The following is a 21,712-nucleotide window of genomic DNA, read 5'->3' as shown; positions in this document are numbered from 1 at the left end:
TGAATGTGTACGTATAGTTGACATTCCTTTATTTCAGTGGTGCAATTTCTTTTGTATACCATGTCAAATATAAATTCTGTATGTATAGCCAAAAGGGAAGAAAAGATCTGTCAATGCTCAGTTGAAAGCATTATCATATTTATGATTTATTAATAAAGCCAGGCAAGGTATTTAATTTATACCTCAGGGAGTTTCCTAGGTTTTCCCATGGAGGGAAACTAAACATGTATGAAAATTTGTACAGATACAAAATGTATTTATTTGAAAATGTTTATTTTTTACCAAATGAAATAAAATGTACAGTATTTTGTCCTCCAGAGAAATGGTCCTGTGTGTTTTAGAAGTACAGTTTAGCCATGCCTTGAAGGAACTTCTTTTTCCGCTTCTGTGCAGCCAATAGTAGTACTTCCTCTGGGTTACTGGCATTGAGCTCTGTCTGACCAATCGCTTTTACCTGAAAAGAAGATCGAATGGCTCCTAACTCATCTGTACATACACGTTCAACCCTATAGCAATATCCAATTATGTGAGTAAGCGGCAATGTAATACTCATTTGAGATGAATCCTTATTGCATTAGGTAGATCTCAGTAAAATATGTATCCCTTTCACAGCGAGGGATATGAAATCAGTGCAATCTTTAAAATGTCAGGGTTTATTAAGCTAAGATCCACATGGCTCACAAGACCATAATGGTCTGTACACGTAACAGGCCAAGTTGTCAGGGACCAGTTTGCTACTTAAACAAATCACCTTTGTGAAATCGATTAGACAAAAGAAAAAATTACTTACAGCTATTTGTCTCTTCTCGCTTTCACCCCTTTTATGGTGAATATCTGAACACACAGTTAAGGGGACAGTTAAAGTATATTATACACTGAAGTCAATGAACTAGGCTTCAGCATTATTACGTTTTTTTCCAGTGGTAGCTTATATAATCTTGTACACAACAAAAATACAGAAGTGGAAAAAGAGTATTGCCACAAACGTTAGCGTTCTCCAAGGTGTAATACAGTTATCCTAGTGGTATTATTAAATAATATTTTAACTTTGTAAAGGATACGTGTGAGATATTCCAAGATGGTGACGTCCCAGATGTAGTCATAGAGTGAGTCCATGGCATCATGACTGAAATAAAAATAAACAGAACTTATAAGTCTAGGAATACAATTATAAATTATTCTACTACTTTTTTGGAATTTAATTATCAAGGGGGGGAAAAAAAAATCAAGGAATCAGTTTTAATTGTCTATATTGATTAATCACTTACACTCAGTGTTTATACTTTGCAAGCTTGTAGGTTTATTTCTATTTTTGCATGTGTCCATTTATGTACAATGTGAACATGTGATCCTGTATATCCCTTTTTAATTTGAAATATGGTCTAACCAAAAACAGAAACCCCAAATACAGGTAAATAAGTAAACAAGGTTTAAAGGTTAGTAAATTACCTGTTTTGTTCTTGAAGAGCTTTGAATGCCGTCATATAGTCTACCTCTCTCAGAAACTGACAGAGGACAGCAACCTAACAATCGAAAAGGAGAAAGATAGCTTGATGTTAAACATCAACCAGCAAAATAATCTGGTGGGAGAGACATCTTTGCTTAAGTCTGACCTGTGTGTGGCAGTTCGTCATCGAACAGCACTTGATCATTCTCTTCAGGACCTGTAAGAAAGGGTCAGTCTTGTGATAAACTACAAGGATAGAGCCATAATTATCTAATTTGTTAATGATGGATAAACAAATCTTTGTAGGATCCCAAACTGACTAAAACGTAAGTAAATTGCATGTAGCCAATCACCTTAACAGCTACGAGAGTCTTTCAGTAATATGATTAGGGCTATATCAAGTCACCAAAACCTTGTACATCACCATTATTCTACCCAATAGATCAAACATTCATGCCCTTCCCACACCCTAATTGTACATTCTGGTACGGGCCAAAGTTTTGTCCAGAAAGCCAGACTGAGTGCCCTCAATCCCCTCATTGGATATCGAATATGTCACCTGAGCCAAGGATGGGGACTATACCTGGTCATTATAGACATCTGGGGGCACAGCTTTGGTAAAGAAGTCAGAGCACACTGCACCAGCTTGGAGATAAAAATGCAGGGCTGCAGGGTACTGGTTGGTCACTAAAGAGATTCAACAGAAATATAAGTGGATCAACTAATCACTAAACACTGAATGTTTTTCATAAAGGCACCCCTTTCCATAAGGTGTCCATTCTGTATTGGACATTTTAGTTGTTACAAACTAAAACATGATGTACTGTATGGAGTCCATGTGGACTGGCCACCTAGATTGCATGACTGATAACTGAATACATATAACAGTTCACCATGGTAGTAAGAGGACAGAAGCCTTTATTAAAGCTTTAACACCCCAAACAAACTAAGGGCGCTTTCACACCCAAAGTTCGCTTAGAAGGTCCGATCAAGGACCAAGGACCAAATATTTGCATTTTGATTTTGGTCCGTTTGGTGTTCACACTGGACTTTGTAAAGCGTACCAAATATGTAAACAAATGACACGTGGACATGTTAAGCGAACCAAATAGTGGGGGGGAAAAGAACATGAGGGGAAATCACTGTCTACAATTTTTGCAGGTGCAACCTTCAGTCACACAGAGAGAGAAGAGAACAGCAACATGACAGGCAGCAACAACTTGCTATTGCATTCATTCTTATTAATTATTTTATTAGCCAAATAAGAGCAACAGATGAACAGAGGAGCAGGTGTTTGAACAATAATGTGCTTGCTGCTGAATGCTGATGCATAAATTCACGGAGACGTATAGCCTACAACAAGGTATCCCCGATAAAAAGGACTTTTCTTCCATGTGTGCACCTTCACCCATGTTATTTCTGCGCATCAAATCGGCGCCGCGGCGGGCATTTCCATGTCATCTTATGGTTTGGTCAGTTGGTTATTGAGCTTCAAGTCAGAACAGCTCCGCTGCAGCTAATTGAGTTGACCTAGTTTTACGTCTTTTGCTATAGTGATGTAATCAATTAAACATTTGGGACCACATGTGTATAGCTTATTTAACATTGGCTTTTTCTCGATACCTGCGGCCTGCGCGACATGGATGATTTTAAATATTTCTCTGTCTCTGCGTCTCTCCCATATAAATATATGGGTCTCTCCCCCAGTCCCCTCATGTGCGTGCGCGCCCACGCGCCCACAGACACACACACACACACACAAAAAGGAGGGGACACGAGTTGAAAGAGAAACTCGCATGAAGACTCATGCATCGCAGATTCGCATGCGTGGCGGCGGCCGGCGCATGATTAAAATAAACAGATCTACAAGCTAACATCGTGTGCCATACCGTGCACCATTCCATGTCGATAACTTGTACATTTTGCGCATGTGAACCTCGTATGCTGCGCTGCGCCTCGACATACTGTATGCGTCTACTATTAAAATCAGACTGTCAGCTGTCATATGATCCCCGTAAAAAAATACATGCTTTTATAACTATAATTATTAATGCAGCCTCACAACTGCCGACGCCCGACGGCTATTTTGCCTATCGTCCTGTATTTGGTCCTCTATAAAGTCCGAATGCATTCACACCAGTAACGAACCGCACCGTGGTTCGTTTGGAAGCGAACCGAGTTCGGCCTTTTTTAGCGGACCATGGTTCGTTTCTTTGATCCGCACCAGAGTTCGTATGCACGTTCACACCAACCGAACCAAAGGGGTAAGCGGACCATGGTTCGTTTTAAACGAACCAAACATGTCCGGTGTGAAAGCGCCCTAAATGTCTACCCTGAATGTGCTGTGCAGTACATGTTTCCTACCAAAGTAGATGTCAGCCTGTGTGATGAGCCAGGACTGATTGTTGGGGTTCAAAGTGAGCGCATAAGACACCAGCTCTTTGACCGTCACAGCCACCGCCTCCACATCTACAGCCTGTATGCTGGGACGCCACACACACAAGCTCAGTCAGTGGTTGGGTCAAGGTTCAATCGAAACAATCGAAACTTCAAAGCTTTGGCTGCTGTTAATGGCTAGTTTTATAGTTTTCTCATTGTGGATCAAGATGAGATCAAACTTTACTGTTTGATCTCATCTTAAATCTTGTCACTAACACGCAGGAGGAAAAAATGACCTGTATTGCCGCCATCATTGGTGAAAACTGAAAACTTTCCAAATTTGACAAAATAGCAAAAATAAACCATTTTCACAATACCGGTATGTCACAATGCGATGCATTATAGTATACAATGACAATGTTTGTGTGACACTGTAATAGTATAAAGTAAGGAATTAATTTGTGAAAAAATGACAAATGGAGATAGTTTCTGTCCAACAGTAATGATACAATTATTAATGGCATAACCTCCAGATGAGCAACAAGAGAGAGAAGCTCTTACTTAGCGAGAGAAGACGGCCAGATGGAGAGGTGCTCTGCTGTCACCTCATTGACGATATCATCCTGGAACAACAGACCATTGGTCATGCATACATTTACATTACATACATTTAATAAAAATTATAAAGCTGAGAGTACAAATTGGCCATAAGATGAGGTAGGCTGGTCAAAACTTGCGCTTTTTGCAGCAATGCATACCCGTACTATGCTGTGAAACCTCACAAACAGGGAGATGAGGGAGGTCAGCACTAGAGGCTCCTGTAAGAATCGTAAGAAAACCCATGAATCCACTACATCTCATCATCCAGAATATATTAATTTAATTAAAGACAATACTCACCCTCAGCTTCTTGATGAAAGTGATGAATTTACTCCTAAATAGGTAGACAACAGAATGGACTTTTTGTAATAGATAGAACACAATGTGAATTTGCCAAACACAAATAATTGTTTTAACACTTATTACACTTTATGTACAGTAGCAGTAGCCTAACATGCTTCAATAGTCCAATTTGACCTTTTTCCCCCCAATGATATACATTAATTAGTTGAACTATAAAACAATGGAGAACACACTTTAGTTTTTAATGTAGCCGGTATCTGTGTGTGTATGTATGTCACTCAATCCATACATTTGTCCAGAATTGCTAAAACAAATTGAGAAACAAATGCTAGGCAGAGGCTGCAAATAAAGCTAGCTCTCCACCACGCCGATGTCGGCCGTGGAATGCTTTGGAAATCGTCTCCTGCCGTCCTTGAACAAAATTATGACAAATCGTAGATTATATAAAGCACCAATAATAAAACAATATGTACATATCAGCAGCCTCTTGTGTCACTCTGTTGCGTGTCATTCAAAAAATAGCCGCTCTTGATCACAACATTGTAGACTGGCTATTTTAAGCACAAGACACCAGTGCTTAAAGTTAAATCAGGATATACCTGTGCAGGATGCCATTACTGGAGTCCCTTTGTTTAATGAGGCCGTCACTCGTTCTCTTGTGCTGGAGTGACACACTGCAGATCTGCACCACCACTTCCCACAGCTCTTTGGCTGTACGCCGACTTTCTTTAGGGCCTGGGAGCTCCTTGCAGGTGGAGGCCAGAAGCTGGCCGAGCTATTAGGGGAAAATATGGAAGTCGGGTATCAGATAAGAGATTAAGTCAAGCAGCCAAGCTTGATGTGACAATTCATTAGCCTGGACGAATGAGATGATGAAGATTCCAGTAATCATCATGAGCTAGTTACATAACCGCGTCATTTATGTCTCCACCAGGCCGAAGGCATGGGGAGAGAGTACATTTTGCACTCCGTCCGTGTGTGGCCGTCTGTTACCAGCTCATCTCCGGCACCGTTAATCTGGTCGATGCCAAATTTTGCACACACATTCCCTGGATGCCAACAATGAACCTCTGCCCCAAATGTTCCAGAACGGCCTGTTACAGCGCCACCAGGAGGCTGACTTTTGAAAACCCAATTTCTTTATATTACTCCTCCACATTCTGTCCAAAAATCCAGCAAATCGTTACACACTATCTCTATAGTCATGTGTTCACGTCGGATCTGTCCGATATTTCATATTCCATCTTAACTGGCTAACATTGGATCTCAAAGTTTGCAGGATTGGCCCGTTTTGAACAAAAATCCTCAAATCACGAACGCATGCAATTTACGTGAAATCCTTCACAGACTTTCCTACTAGGCTGAGGAATATATCCCACCCTTTTCACATTGGCCTGTTATAGCGCCACCAACAAGTGGATTTTTGGAACAAAATGCCTCAAATCATTCAAGAAGAAATGGCACCCTTTTCACATTGGCCTATTATAGCACCACCAGGAGGCCACAACCAGAACTGCCCTGGTCAGCGTACCCCCAAATTAAACCAAAATACCCGTATTTCTTCCGGCCCTGTACATAACGTGTACATTAATTTTAACCATCATTTTCAAACCCTTTAAATCCTTTGAGTCCACATTCTTAAACATTTTATACAACATAAGCTGCAATGCCTATGTACTCCATACAACAGTAGTTTGCAGAGTGTAGACCCAGTTGCCAAATCAATAGCTCTGAGGCTGACTTGACTACTACTGTACTTAAAGTATGATACTTTATGTACAGTAGTAGTAGTCGATTTCTGCTTTAGTTCGATTGCGTCAGTGAGAGAAAGACACACAGCAAACTGTCTGGCCAGTCAGGTGTAGAACCAGGATAGGAACACACTGAAGAAGGAATTTTGCACCCATGTGGTATGTGCCCTATCCATTTGGCTATTGCATCACCCAAAGGTGTGTCATGTTTTAAAGACTGGGCGGTAGCTCTATGGAAAAAAATATATTCATAGATAAAAGTTAATACCTGTGTATTACTACCAGTTACTACCAGTGTTACTAAATCCGTCTTGGAAGAGCCACCCCTCGACTAATCTAATATACGGCAACCTTCCCCGTGTTTCTTCACTAGTCCGATCCAGAAGAACACAGTTTGCCGATCACTGCTACAGAGCTGACAATGAGATTATATCTTCCCTTCTTCTCTGGAGTCCTGCCTCAAAGCAGACCAGAGGTAGAAAACCGTCGTTCCCTGATGTCATCGCTAGGGACACAGGCATCAGTAAGCAGGAACTGGTGATGGCAATGAAGTCTGGCGTAATATTGTGAAATCCACGATCTCGACCGCGGTCGAAAAATGATGATGAATAGTTGAATACCAGTGATGTACTGGTGCTATAAAAATGGTCAGACTGTGAAAAATAACACATGCTCACCTTAATGTAAGGGTTGTTCATCACCAGAGACTGTGGCACCTGCAGAGTCAGATAGTCGTTCTCTCTCCAGTTCAACATGAAGGCGACGCACTCCTCCCCAACGACTTGACGCAGAGGCAGATCTGAAAACAACCACACCAACCATCAGGGGTGAGACCATATATACGCTGATAGATTGATTGAACACTTTTAGTGTAGCATGTTAAATTATTAACCATTTAAACCCCATGTACATGGTTGACTTTAGTCCCCTACGGCTATATCCTTGGACTCGTAGTTTGTTCCCTTTAAACCAAATCTCTCCACCGAAAATAGCTCATCTACAAGCCTACAAACCAACGCACTGTGAGCTCGTAGATCTCAGGCTTTGCCCTATATACTTTGTTGTATGATGAATAACGAAAGTAGCTGATCTACAAGTTCACCATGCGTCATTAAATGTTGTGAGCTTGTAGATCTCCTGTCTTTAAAAAATATTAAAGCATTTCGCCTAAAATGAAAGTGGTAGGTGTGAAGCCATAAAGTCCACCCACCGTGTATCCTCATCTCCAGGTACCCTCTGACCCTGCTGACCAGGTCGGGGGGTGGCCTCTCCCTGCTGCCCTCGGCCGCCATTGTCTCGTGCGCTCGGACCTCCAGCAGTAGTATCTCGTTCAGCATCACCTGCCTGAGCTTGGGAGAAAACTCAGTCACCAGCTCCAGACATGCCGAGAACAGCTGCCTGGCATGAGCAAAGTCCTGCCCGGAAAACGGATCAGATCAGGAATCAGTCGGTATCATTATGTATTTCTTACAATAACAAAGGATTTCTGTGCAAGCATGCGCTGCACACAAAACACCATCAGAAAATCTATGTCACGTTAATAATAAGATTATGTGATTATCATCTAATATTTCTTCAAACAGACCTTTATTAAGATGCAGTGGAGCCCTTTGGCCATGAGGATGTATACCAGGTCCTTGGTCAGGTTGTCTTTGATGCCAAGGATCACATTGATGTAGTCTGAAGGAACCTCCCACTGTTAACACAAAAGGGGGAAACTTGATTTTAACAAAACAAAAAGAATAACCCATGCATTTATTTAGCAGAGATCTACTTCAGCATATACCGGTACAGTAAATGCATGTGATCTAAATCACTGGTTCAAGATAAAAGCAAAATATTAGAGTAAATCTATTAGCTTGTTTTCTAAGGTTGTACCTTTATTTTTATTTTTATTTATGAAATCCCACATTTCATCATCCTGATGCTAGAGGAGTTCTTGAGTATATGGATCCGTTTCCCCCTACCTTGCTGTTGACCCTCCAGAAGGGCCGTTCGGCCATGCCATGGAGTTCAATGAGGAGCTGTCTGATCCTCCGTGGCTCCAAGGACAGGATGAGCTGTTGCTCCAGCTGGCCAATGTTCACACTGGCTGAGGCTTTGAAAGGAAAGACCACAGTCAATCACAGGATCAGCCAAGCATGTTAGTACAGTACAGCATGTCATTAAGTCAGGACTCAAGGACCCAAGTGCAGGGAAGCTGACTTCACCAGTCCTATTTATTTATTGTTGTGTTTATACAATAAAACCTTCTTGATTAATCTTGATTTAGTGCTCCTACTGTAACCTAAATGCATATTACAGTGTCACTGTAGACTATCAACATGTCGCTACAATTACATTCCATTGTACAGTATCGTCATTTTGGGTGGAAATCTTGTATGTCCAAAATGTGGTGTCTTTTAACTGTGGTGTATGTATTTATTGTCCCTCAGCACCGCCCTGATGAGTTCCCCATGCAGATTTACTTTTTAAGTCCTGACACCTTGATGTGCTGAAAACAGCTTTGGTGGTACCTGGTATGTGATAGAAGGAAACCATGGGGCTTTGGAGGTACCTGGTATGTGACAGAAGGAAAGCAGGGGCTTTGGAGGTACCTGGTATGTGACAGAAGGAAAGCAGGGGCTTTGGAGGTACCTGGTATGTGACAGAAGGAAAGCAGGGGCTTTGGAGGTACCTGGTATGTCATAGAAAGAAGGCAGGGGCTTTGCGCTGAGGTTGATAGTGGCCGACCTCTTCCTCATCTGCTCCACCAGGACCTTCCTCTCCTCCTCCTTCAGAAGCTCCATGAACAGCTTGTGAGATGACACCATGAACACCAGAGGAAGCTCCTCAAGGCTCTCACACAAGGTCCTGAAAGGAATGGACACTTTAACCAAAGGTACGTTTTCTTAAGTGGGAACTAAATAAATATACACAATTATAATTATAATACTGGTACTTATAATAACTTATTTGCCAAATGTAGTAATTATGTGTGTTGCAGGCAGTGCAATGCAATGCTAAAGGTTTACATTATTTGCACAGGGGGGAAAAAGGTGTTTAAAAGTACAGTACTATACTAAAAGAGGTGTAACTCACTTCATAAAGTTGGCCATATTTCTTCTGGAGGTTTCAGATGGACGATCCTTATCCAGTGATCGTGTACACACCTGTAGGGAAAGGAAATAACATTTAAATGTTATTGCTAAATTTAGGTAATTTAGATAGGATTTTATGTAGACATAGCACTCTAGTGTATACCCATAGCTTCACTCTACAGATATTCTACTGTTAGTTACTTAGTCATCAAGAACCATAAGCAAGCTACGAACCTAACATCTGTCTATATATTTGGTGTATTACCATGTGTTGTTCTTGCTTACTTTAAATCACAAGATTCGCACTGGATTAAGAGTCTCTGCTAAATGCCTTAATTGTAAATGTGCAGTATAGTAGTGTATATATATAGTAGTGTGCAGTATAGTATAATGTGCAGTATAGTATAAGTAGCATTTTTATCTAGACCAAATTAAAACCCAAGACAACCTGAACCTGCCTACTGACACACCTGAACGTCCTATGACCACTTGACATTGCAACCAAGTACGGTATAACTCAGGCTCGACTCCCCAGTAGGTAAAATAATTCAATCTAATCTATAATGCAATTCAATCTGAGAAGTTGGCACCTCTAGAATGAAGTCCACCATTCGTTTACTAGGTCTCAGGAGCAGCTGCTGGAAACGCACACTGAGGACTTCTCCCTCCAAGGCGTCTCGCACGGAGTTGCACACACACAGCTTGTGGCACACCTCATCAATGCCTCGCTCGCTGTACACAGCAACAAATAGACATTATAAAAAGGCAGGATCAGGGAGCATCATAATAAATTGCATTTTTATAGCGCTTTTCTATGCACTACGTGCCTACTCAAAGTGCTTACAATGGTTCATTCATTCATTCATACATTGGGAGGTGAAGTGGCGAACAGTCGACGCCAGCATCCTCACTTCCCACATTCACACACCAATGGTGGCAAGCTCACACCGACCGACTCATTGGAGGCAATGTAGGGTTCAGTGTCTTGCCCAAGGACACTTCGACATGTAGACAGGAGGAGCCGCGATTATGCCATATTACAATGTCCCAAATCCAAGATGATATCTAATGTTACTGTATATCACAATAGACTATATTGATATAAGATTTATATTTTGGCACACCCTACACTGAACAGTGTGATGATATCCAACTCACCCTTGCTGGACTTTATGTAGAAACTCCCTGAGAACAGATTGTCTGAAGTGGTTTGGCAAACTGCGAGACAAATTGTCTTTGATGAAGGCCTCAATAAGAGCCTAGAGGAGTTTAAAAATGACAATACATTTTAAAAGATTCAGAACAATGTCAAAGCACTAGACCTGAATATATACACAGTACATATATTTGTCAAATTAATTGAAACTTAATAAAAAAATTATAATTGCATTACAATGCATTGCATTGCATTACATTACAATGCAATTAGAATTCTGTCCAAAGTGATCGCAGCATTACAATGCAATTAGAATTATGTCCAAAGTGATAGCAGCATTACAATGCAATTAGAATTATGTCCAAAGTGATAGAAATTTGTCTACCGCCTACTCTTGTTAATATACATTGTATTCAGTTAACGGTTGTTTCCCCTTCTTTACATTTCTCAGTCAATGAGGTAAATATATAATTAATTGTGTTCATATGTCTTATACGGTACAGTATATCCTGTATATTTACCCAGTATAACTAATTGTTGAGTTTTTTAATAATTTTCTATGGGGCAAATCAATTGTGCATGAAGTTGAAATGAAAGGGGTGCAGATCTGTTGCGTATCTGTTTACCTGGTATTTGTTTGTCCTGATCAGGCTGTTTATCTGTCCATAGGGTGTACTGTGTGAGTCACTGGGGTCTAACACTCCTGTCAAGGCCCTACAGGCATTCCAGTAGCCAGCCAGGCGCTTCTCATCCAGGTGCACATGGAGAGTTGAGTCCAGCTAAAGGTCAGATAAAGATACATTTTAGTTTGGGAACACATTCTATATTAAATTCCACATGTAATGAAACCATAATTCAATTTCTTTGCCATTGGCAATCAGAAATGTGTTATCATTCCAATTAATCTCTTTAATATGTACAATCATTTAGGCACAAGCTACTTTAACAACCAGCTTAATTAACGTGGTGCCGTGCAAAGTGCACACACACAGAATTATAGCAGATCTACAAGCTCACAACGCATCGCAGACAATGCGTTGTCAGCTTGTAGAGCAGCTGTTTTGGGTGTGCGGTACCGCCGCCGCACAACAAAGTCGAAGTATATATACACACAATCAAAACTGAAATGAGCACATGACATTCATTCATCTCGAGCGGAGAGCTACACTGTGACTGCTGCAGTGCGCACAAAAAACCAAACGAGTGAAGTGAACCGGTCCAAGAGGAACGAGGGACTGGCACCTCTCTCTCTCTCTCTGTCAGTCCAGTGTCATTTCACAATTTTCAACCACACAAACCTCCAAGTTCCAACCGACAGGCACCTCTATGCAATCAAGCTAATGCGATACTAATTAATAACAGCAAAGCAAGCAACTGCTCATTTTACTTTGATAACCAGTATTTGGGCTGCAGGGCAGACTGGTTGAGTAATTTCCTATTGTCTAAAATGAGGTATTCCTCTAAATCTTGGTAGAAATGTCCACAAAGGCTAAGTTATGTACTGTACTTAGTAAAGGTCCATTACCCATTACCAAGCGCAGAATGAACACATATGTGTACCTTCTGTAACAGCTCCCTGGTCTGTCTGAAGTGTTCACAAGCCTTCTCATAAGCCGGCTGGTCTGTGCAGCCTTGTTGGAAGTAAATGCCTCCCAAGTCATAATGCACCTGTTAAAGATAAAAGTTACATCAAGGGTAGGTTCGATTCACTTGTTGAGAATTGCTCATTTAGAATTGCTGCTTTCTTTTGTTTTAGGGATTTTAGCTCTTTTTGACAGGGTGGCGGGGGCATTCGAGCATGGGGCTAAATATGTATTTTTTTACCAAATTTTATGGTGATTTATTTTTGTATTATTTACTGTAGTCCTACTAGACCAAGAAATTACATCTGGCCACGGAAGATCACAGGATCTACTGAATGTGAAGGTAGCCTACTGGGGGAAGGCTTATAGTCTTATACTGTGTGAATAGGCTCAATATGTCAGTTTGACACATTCAGTAGATCCTGTGATCTTTTGTGGCCAGATGTAATTTCTTGGGGTTTATTAGGACTATAGTAAAAAATAACAAAATAAATCGCCATAATCTTTTGTAAAAACATACATATTTAGCCCCATGCTCGAATGCCCCCGCCCCCCCCTGTCAAAAACTGCTAAAATCCCCAAAACGAAAGAAAGCAGCAAATGAAAGAAAATTAACACTCACCTTTTACTTTCTCTAATAACAACCTAAAACATGAACCTTGGTTGATAAAAACTAAAGTTGTCCTTTAAGTTTCACACCAGGGGCATTTATTTTGTGCATTTAATTCGTACAAATTTAAACTGCAGTTTGCGTCATGTGTTCCGGTTTGAATCAATGGAACTAACATAGTATACTTTAAGTTCCCATTTATCTGTATCAATGAAAACTCACTTTTAAAGTTTATTCATTTATTTATTATTTTACAATACATTATTAAAATCGTAGTGTTGCAGTGTCAGTTATTTAGGGGCCCACTTGCAATATCCTCAACCAGAAGTTGAGAAACGGTGCCCGAATACAAAAAGGTTGTAAAACACTGCTATAGACCTAACCTGACAGTGTAGCTCCTCAGCACTGATGCGGAGACCTGCGGTGGACGACTCCGTCTCTCCATTGGTGGTGCTGGCATCAGCAGCCAGCAGGTCCAGTGTCCTCAGGGTGTGGATGTAGAAGTCCTTCTTCAGTCTCAACGCACCCTCCAGGACACTGATGGAGTCGGCTGCTTGCTCCTTCAACTGAAGGTGGCGACATGTTGAAAACATTATTAAAAATAAGGCAGACTGTAGCGAGTAGCAGCTTAAAGTACTGTACACACCCTGGACATGACGCTAGTATGTAATATCACAATTATTTATTGGTTCTAAATATAGTTTGATATATTTTGGATTAATTGCCCAGCCCTACCCAAGACAGAAAAAAGTTGCATTTGGTACTAAAGTTTGTTGTATACTCACCACACTAAGGATATTTTCCGTCATTTCTTTCTCCTGCTGCACAATACTCAACCTGGGAAATACAACCGGAACACATCGATATTATGTAATATGTCAATCCTTGTCATTGTAATTCAGCACACACACACACACGGATAGGCAGAAAATATATCACTGAATAGTGTATGCAATTAATGCATTCAAAAGAGCTGAATAAATGTTTTATGGACCCATAATAGTGATTATTATTTAAGTTAAGTTTTGCCATAAATCAGGTAGCTTTAAGGTACTGTACGGCCATGACAGCAATGGTAGGAAAAAAGATATATAATATTAATCATATTCGGATATTCGGTTTTCGGCCAACTGTTTCCTATATTCGGTTTCGGCCAAGAATTTCCCTTTCGGTGCAACACACACAAGCTGCAAGTCTAGAGGAGAATTTAAAAGGCCTACATGTTCATCTGGTGAGGCCCAGGCTTGTTCTGTTTCTCAGGAAAACTGCTCAGCACTATCGTTCTGATGGCCCTTCATGACAAAAAGAAAAATACATTGTAATTAGAAAGGCAAAATGAAGATATATTTTACATTGTGAGTTTCCTGTAGCAGTTTAATAATAATTTAAAGTCAATGTCAAACTGTCCAGTGAATTTTGCTTCCTGTCTTTTCTCAAAAATCTTAACCCAATTTAACCAGGTTGTGGTTGAAATAAGTCGACTAGAAAATGACAGACACAGAACATGGCACCTATATAGGTGGAAATCTTATATTTTTTTGAGGGGCGCTAGCCCCTCCTATATCCAGCTTTTAGTGTATGTTCAAACTTTTTTCCAACAAAAACATTAAATTCCCATTGACAATGAATGGAGAATTTTACGTCATAGTGTCTGAGCAAATAGGCATAGTGTTAGTGTCTATTTTACGGCATGATGATGTACGATGATAAGAGCGCCCCTCACTTCAAACGGGTGTGATTTTTGAGGGGCGCTATCCCCTCCTATACAGCTTTGTCCCCACACGTCTCAATATTTGCCATTGACAATAAAACGAGAAATTAGGTCAAATGTCAGCTAAATCTTGTTTTAATAGAAGGAACTAGCTGATCAACACAAATGTAACGTGTTGTGAGCTCAGACAGAGATCAGCTATTTCCGTTGTTCCTGAAGTATATTATACTATAGAGCGTCGCAGCCCCACCCCCTTCCATGATGACACCAGGCCCAGGAAATAATTCCCAATGCATGTTTCCCATAGACATTTCAAAACGTATTTATTTAAAGACCTTATAAGCGTCGTACAAACCCAACTCGAGATGAGACAAATCATGACAACAAACACAATATTTTGGACCAAACAAATAATTACCTGCCGTTTTCTTTCTTTGATTTGTTCGGCCCGAAAAATTGTGTTTGTTGTCATGATTTAACTTGAGTTGGCTTTGCACGAGGCTTAAAAGGTCTTTAAATAAATACTTTTGGAAATGTCTATGAGGAAAATGAACGGGGAATCATTTCCTGGGCCCTGGTAGGGGTCGGGACTGCGACGCTCTATAGGGCTTAAGTGGTTAAACTGTGTCACAATCCCAAACTGGGATTATGAAGTAATTTCAATACTGTTGTAATGTTATTGTCATATGATGCGGTTGGTCGACAAAGTATAAATTAGGCTTCACTCACCAGCGGTTGTAGATGATGACACCCATGGCGGTGGTGGGGGGCAGAGTGGACAGATCCAGGTCCACATGTTTCACCCCTGGGGGCACTTTGCTCACACACAGCAGCTCATTCAGTAACATGTTCAGCACAGGGATGGTCAAGCTGAGAGGAGAGAGTCAATATATTGAGTAAGATTCTGGAGGCATTTTTAATCTCTCATTAACTATTACAGCTTGCTGAACAAACACGGCCACAGGAATTATGTTTTCGTCCCTTACTAAAGGTCATTTTACTGTTGTAATGGCTACTTTGGTGAAGACAGTTCTCCCCTTGACAGTTCCCCCCCTTAATGTTTTTTAGAAATATGGAGGAGATGAGACCGACCAATGACCGATCATGCATTCTGAAATGGAAACGATGTCAAACAATTGTCTTTTGCACTCGACAAAATGTATTTTGCACTCGACAAAACAAAACAAACCCAGGCTAACCCTTTCTCCAGTGTGTCCAGGTCCCATTTCATGTATGCTGCCACTTTGAGCGCCAACAGTTTCAGAGTACGGTTCCGGCGGTTGTCCACTGGAGGCTGTACTTGGTTCTGTTCATTTACTGACGGCTTGGAGGCCTGCTCTAGGAACTGGATGATCAGCTGCACGTTGGTTGGATCTATGAAAAAACAAATGATTAATATAGCAACAGGTTTTTCAGAAATCTTTAGAAGAAATTTAGAAGACATTTGCAGAATCGGCCTCAGGTCTAAATGGGCTAAACGCTTAGGTGGCGGCAGTGGATCAGGGGTGAAGCGGCTGCTTGGGAACCAACGGGATTCCGGGCTCCCCCAGAGTTATAGTCCTTGGGCCGGACGAGATATCGGTACCGAAAAGGCGGCAAAACCTTACCTATTTTAAAGTGTTCATAGGGTCAATATAAGTTAATTAAAATATGATAGACTTTCCATAGGAGCAGCTTTTTATATTTTTTTACTGTTTGTTATTTTCCTCTATAGGCGGATTTTCATCAGTTCCAAAAAGAACACAGACAGCCAATAGCACATTAAAATTTCTATAACACTCTTTTTGGACATTCCTTTTTATAAATTAAACAAACCTGTGTCCAATTAAATTAGTTGATGAAGTGGGTGTGGCCTATTATTTGGTGGTGGAGCAGTCTGGAGTTGTTGCGGAAGGGTCAGTAACTGGTGTGATGGAAGGCAGAAAATACAATCGAGCTGTCAGGTTGCACAAGCTTGTCTATGAAGCATTGATGAGGCTTGCCTGGAAAGGCTTCCTTCTGTGGATAAAGGAGAAACATCCAACAGAGATGTCACACATGGAAGAAGCACTGAGGAGCATTGATAGCTTCCAAGGTGATACCTGTCAGGCATCACTCACAGAGCTTCTTGAAAAGGATTCATTCACCCTCACCCTACAGCTATTCCAGGTCTACCTGGACTCTCTCCGGAACCAACAAGGTCTTTCAGCTTTCTGGATGTCCTACCTGGATATGACAGATATCATGTTGGGCCTAATTCGTGCTTCTAGAGAAGGGAACTGGATGTTGCACCTTGCATGCATCCGAGAGATGATTCCTTGGTGTTTTGCATATGACAAGCTCAACTACGCCCGCTACCTTTCATACTATTATGCCACAATGACACAGCTGCCTGCAAATCACCCGGAAGTGCATGCCCATTTCCTGCAAGGAGGCTTCTCCGTCCAACTTGGCAGCAGAAATCCTTTTGGACGAATTCCTGTTGACCAGACCATTGAGGAGACTGTCAACAAGGACACACAAACATCTGGTGGAACAAAAGGCTTCAGCCTCAAACCTGCGGCTGTCTACAAGTACTACTTAACCTCAGAGTACCGCAGTGCCTTCCTGAGGCGGCTGAGGGAGATGGTTGGTCAAGGAGATTCTCAACTTAATCACCCAGACTTACAGCTGCCCAGGATCAGAAGAGATGAGGCTGGTGTTGAGTCCATTGTTGATATCCTGGAGAACTGCTGGCTGAATCCATTCAGTCCAGACCAATGTGAGTTTGTCAGCTTGTCAACAGCAACTGTTGCCCCACCAGATGTGGGCAATGACCTACTTGATGCTCATAAGATAGGAGAGCAAGCCTATCAAGCCTTCAAACATGAACGTCTCGAGACAACTCCACCAACTACAACGTTTTATGACAAGATCACAAAGAATAAGCTGAAAACATTTTCAGAGGTCGGTAAAAAAACACGCAGCAAAGGGCAAGGCAAGGAAGTAATTCTGAAGGCTGATAGGAATCTGTTTGGCCACATGGTTCTGGTGGCCCAGAGCCGAGAGCAACACATGAGAGATGTGTTGGCACATCCACTGGGACACGTGCCCTGGGCCCTAGCTAATGGGGATGGATCTCTTCGCAAGACAAACAAGGCAACTCTTGCCAGAGAGTTGGAGAAGAGTGTTGCCCCAGCAGAAGTAATCCCCAAACCATCAACAACCATCATCGATGGAATGAGCCTTGTCCAAAAAATGAAAGGAGATGACAAGACATTTGCACAGCTGGCAGAATCAACCCTAGCCAAGGTCTTGCATGAAGGTGGCAATAGTGAACGGATTGATGTTGTCTTTGATGTTTACAAGGACATGTCAATCAAAAATTCAGAAAGGGCAAACAGAGGTGCAGAAATGGGGATCCAGTTCAAAAACATTGTTTCTGGCCACAATATTCAGCAGTGGAGGAAACTGCTCTGCAGTGCTGCAAACAAAGCCAGTCTCATCAAGTTCTTGGTGGAGGAATGGAAACGGCCCAAGCACAGAGATAGACTGCAAGATAAGACACTGTATGTCACTTGTGAAGAAGTCTGCTTCAAAATCACCAAGGACCAGTGGGAGGAGGTAACACAACTGAGATCTACGCAGGAGGAAGCCGACACCTGCATGCTATTGCATGCTCTCCATGCAGCAGAGTCTGGCTACAAGGCAGCGATCATCATAGCTGATGACACAGATGTTCTGGTGCTGTCCCTTGGTTTCAGCAAGGACATTCCATGCCGTGTGTACCAAAAATGTGGCACACAGAACAGGACAAGATTTCTGGACATCACTAAACTTTGCCAATCACTCGGTGAAAGTGTTGCTGATGCCTTGATTGGCATGCATGCGTTCACCGGTTGTGACACTATAAGTGCATTTGCAGGACGTGGGAAAATGGGCACCTTCAAACAATTTAAGTCAGACAGGGCATACCAAGAAGCCTTCCTTGAGCTGGGCCGTGCTTGGACTCTCTCTGATGAGCTCTCCAAGAAGCTGGAGGAAATCACTTGCCGCATGTATGTACCCTCTACACACACTACAGAAGTCAATCATCTTCGCTACCAACTTTTCTGCACAAGGCGTGGAGAGGTAGAGTCCAGCCAGCTTCCACCATGTCAGGATTGCCTGTTTATGCATTAAATTCGTGCCAACTATCAGGCTGCTATCTGGAGACGGTCTCTTCAAACCCAGCCATAATATGTACCAAGCCCTGTGGACCATGGGTGGACCACAAATGATGAAGGGCAGCTGGAAATGCAGTGGATGCGTGGTTCCCCAGCACCAGATGCTGTCTTGCAGTTGCAGTTGCTATCCTGCAAGTGTGTGAGGTCATGCAAACTACCTGAGTGCACATGTCTCAAGAATGGGCTGAAATGCACAAACCTGTGTAAATTACAAACCTGTGCCAACCAATGCAGTGAGGAGGAGACCCCTGCACAGCTGACAGACTCAGATACTGATGATGATTAAAAGAAAATCTGAAGTACCCTGTTGGTACCCTAAACATAGGGACATATACATAAAGATGGACATAAGGAGGGACGGACATTGGTGTTCCTTGGAGTGGTTGCACCACTCAAAAAAAGAAAGAAAAAAGTAAAATATGCACAACTGTTTCCTTTCCTTTAAAGTAATGATAAGGGGCTAGGTAATTGAACCTCTGTGACTCAGTGATGTTATGTGACATTGTAACATATTCCTGTTATAGCTGATACTGTATGTCACCTGTGTTTTGGTTTGTGCTGATGTCATAACTAGGATTGCCTTTTTACGGTCTACTTTACACAGAATGATTGTATAGAGTGTATACATCTGTATACTTCATTTTATTTTGTTGACTGTGTTGGCTCCTTGCTCTGCAGCAGATTATTTTACATTATTTTTGTATCATATTAAAGTTGTTTTGTGCTGCTATTCGTCTGAAATTACTATACTACTTCTATGTCCTGTATCTGTATCCCTGTGGGATCAATGAAGGTATCTATCTATCTATCTATCTATCTATCTATCTAACTCTAAAACCAATTGAATAAGGTATTGAGAAGAACAATATAATTTGTCAAAAAGGTTCCTTAATTAGACAATATACATTGAAAGAAGATGATTTCCAGGGAAGGCACTTTTTAGTTTTTTGAATATACAATTTTCACAGATTTGAGGTATAGTGCAGAATTTTGGCTACAGAAAGAGTCATTTTCAAGATAGAAAGGTCATCTTGGGCTTAAATTGAAGCTTAGGGATATGGGAAGTTTTCTATATACAAGTGAGGCAGTGATATTCACCCTAATGTGCTGGAAAATAACCATCTTTGTTGTTATTTGTTAAGCGGACAGTATATTTCTTTGTGTTTCTGTGGATGATGCAGGTCATATTTAACAATACAATGGTAGCATGCCCCAAAATACTATTCTGCTACTTACCCCTATGTGTCAAGATACTACATGACAAATGTTAGACTACCAAGTCGATTTTTGTAATTTTAGTGAATTAATGTATGCCTTTACACAATTTCGCCAGAGCCATATACCAAAAAGGGGGGTTTGAGGTGATAACCACTAAAAAGCTGCCAGTCAGCAAGGTCTATCATATCAAAACCTAATCTAGGGATGTATAGGAATAAAAAAAATCACAACTAAACTTTGCCGCCTCACCGGTACCGACATGTCATATCTGGGCACTTGGCCCAAGGACTATTAGTGTTGAAGTGTCCTTGAGCAAGACGCTGAACCCCTAATTGCTCCCGATGAGCAGGTTGGTGCCTTGCGTGGTTTCCTCCGCCATCAGTGTATGGATGTGTGTATGAATGGATCCTTGGATAAAGGTGCAATATAAATGCACCATTTGCATCTAGAATAAAAGGTATATGAGCTTACCTGGGAAGTCCTTCTGGAGGTGTTTCTCCAGCAGTGTGCTGTCCAGTAGGAACTCAAACCAGGAGGTTTGGAGCGGAGTACCGGGTCTGCTAGTGGTCACTGTTGCCACCCGGTCTGATGACTCCGAACTCATCGCACCCTGCACAGACATACTGTATGTGTTAAGAAGAGCAATGGTATTGGTCCAACAGGAAATTGTTGTGCCAACGTGCTCAATAGTGCAAGATAAAAGAAGGGAATAATTAACTAAAGCATATTTAACTTTCTAAATATGTCATTTTCTCTGCATAAATCCTGGATGCAAATATATCAATCATCAGAAATCTGTGCACTAGTGATGTTTAAAAATCATCGTATATCATGTATATTTGATGAGATTTTTTTTTAATTAAATTCTTCAAAAGTTTGCAGTAGCCTAACTAAAAGGATAACACAAAAAGCCACGATCGAGGGCTTGTTTTGGGCTTGTTTGTGGGTCTATGTATTCAATTCATCAAGCTATCATCAAGCATCATTCATGCTGTAACCCATTAAATTCCTAGATGGGGGTGTATTTTTTTATTGGATAGATAACCCCTAAATCCGTGTAGTACCTATTGTACAGTTGATTTTCAAAATGAATTAACTAACTAACCTGCTTCAAGTCCCTTCACAGCTGCTTCACTAGTCTATGCTGTGTTTAGTTAAAAAGCAATAACGGAACATCAAGGATGCTGCTGCATAGCCGCTTTCGGCACCCTTGGTTACCTTTTCTGAATTTGTGATGTCGGTACCCACTAGCCTAGGACGTCCCAAATTCAGAAAAGTTAACAAAGGGTTCCGAAAGGGGCTACAGGATACATAGCCTATACTACTAGATGCCAACATGGATGAATAAACAGTCATCATAAATGGATGGTTATGAACAGAATAGTTTGGAAACAAACGTGGGCTACCTTGTCATGCAGAACAACACAACCACTCTCTTTCCCTGGGACAACGCTAAGAAATGTCTAAACATTATAGTTTTAGTTTAATCGTTTACCGTTATTGCCTGGTCGATTATCTTACCTTGGTAGGCAACATTAATGAATAGTGGAAACGGGTACGGGAATCACAGTAAAGGGTCAGAATCTGATACTCAAAGGATTCTTTGATATTACATTATTTTTATTTCTTTGCCTGTCTACTATTATTTCCAGTGTATTTCCGTTTCCGTCTCACACTGATGATGGCAACA

At 41.3% G+C, this 21,712-nt stretch overlaps 1 protein-coding gene across 1 annotated transcript; it reads right to left on the bottom strand.

Moving 5' to 3' along the window:
- Positions 1–256: 256 nt before the first annotated feature.
- ints8 (integrator complex subunit 8) lies at positions 257–21,694 on the bottom strand. Its single transcript, XM_083764297.1, has 28 exons — positions 21,544–21,694; positions 20,494–20,632; positions 15,820–15,994; positions 15,350–15,490; positions 14,130–14,201; positions 13,695–13,746; positions 13,293–13,475; positions 12,277–12,384; positions 11,343–11,495; positions 10,719–10,819; positions 10,151–10,292; positions 9,562–9,632; positions 9,158–9,333; positions 8,448–8,578; positions 8,066–8,176; positions 7,691–7,895; positions 7,158–7,279; positions 5,329–5,504; positions 4,727–4,760; positions 4,585–4,644; positions 4,388–4,449; positions 3,812–3,930; positions 2,031–2,134; positions 1,614–1,664; positions 1,450–1,523; positions 1,062–1,126; positions 791–834; positions 257–454 (listed from the first exon to the last, which is right to left on the bottom strand). Exons 1-28 carry the CDS (start codon positions 21,556–21,558, stop codon positions 338–340), a joined length of 3,003 nt encoding a protein of 1,000 aa, XP_083620423.1. The 5' UTR covers positions 21,559–21,694; the 3' UTR covers positions 257–337.
- Positions 21,695–21,712: the final 18 nt, after the last annotated feature.

This window comes from Protomyctophum parallelum, assembly GCF_964188405.1.
Source record: "Protomyctophum parallelum genome assembly, chromosome: 1".
NCBI classification, from domain to species: Eukaryota; Metazoa; Chordata; class Actinopteri; order Myctophiformes; family Myctophidae; genus Protomyctophum; species Protomyctophum parallelum.
This window is presented reverse-complemented; position numbering and strand designations above follow the sequence as displayed.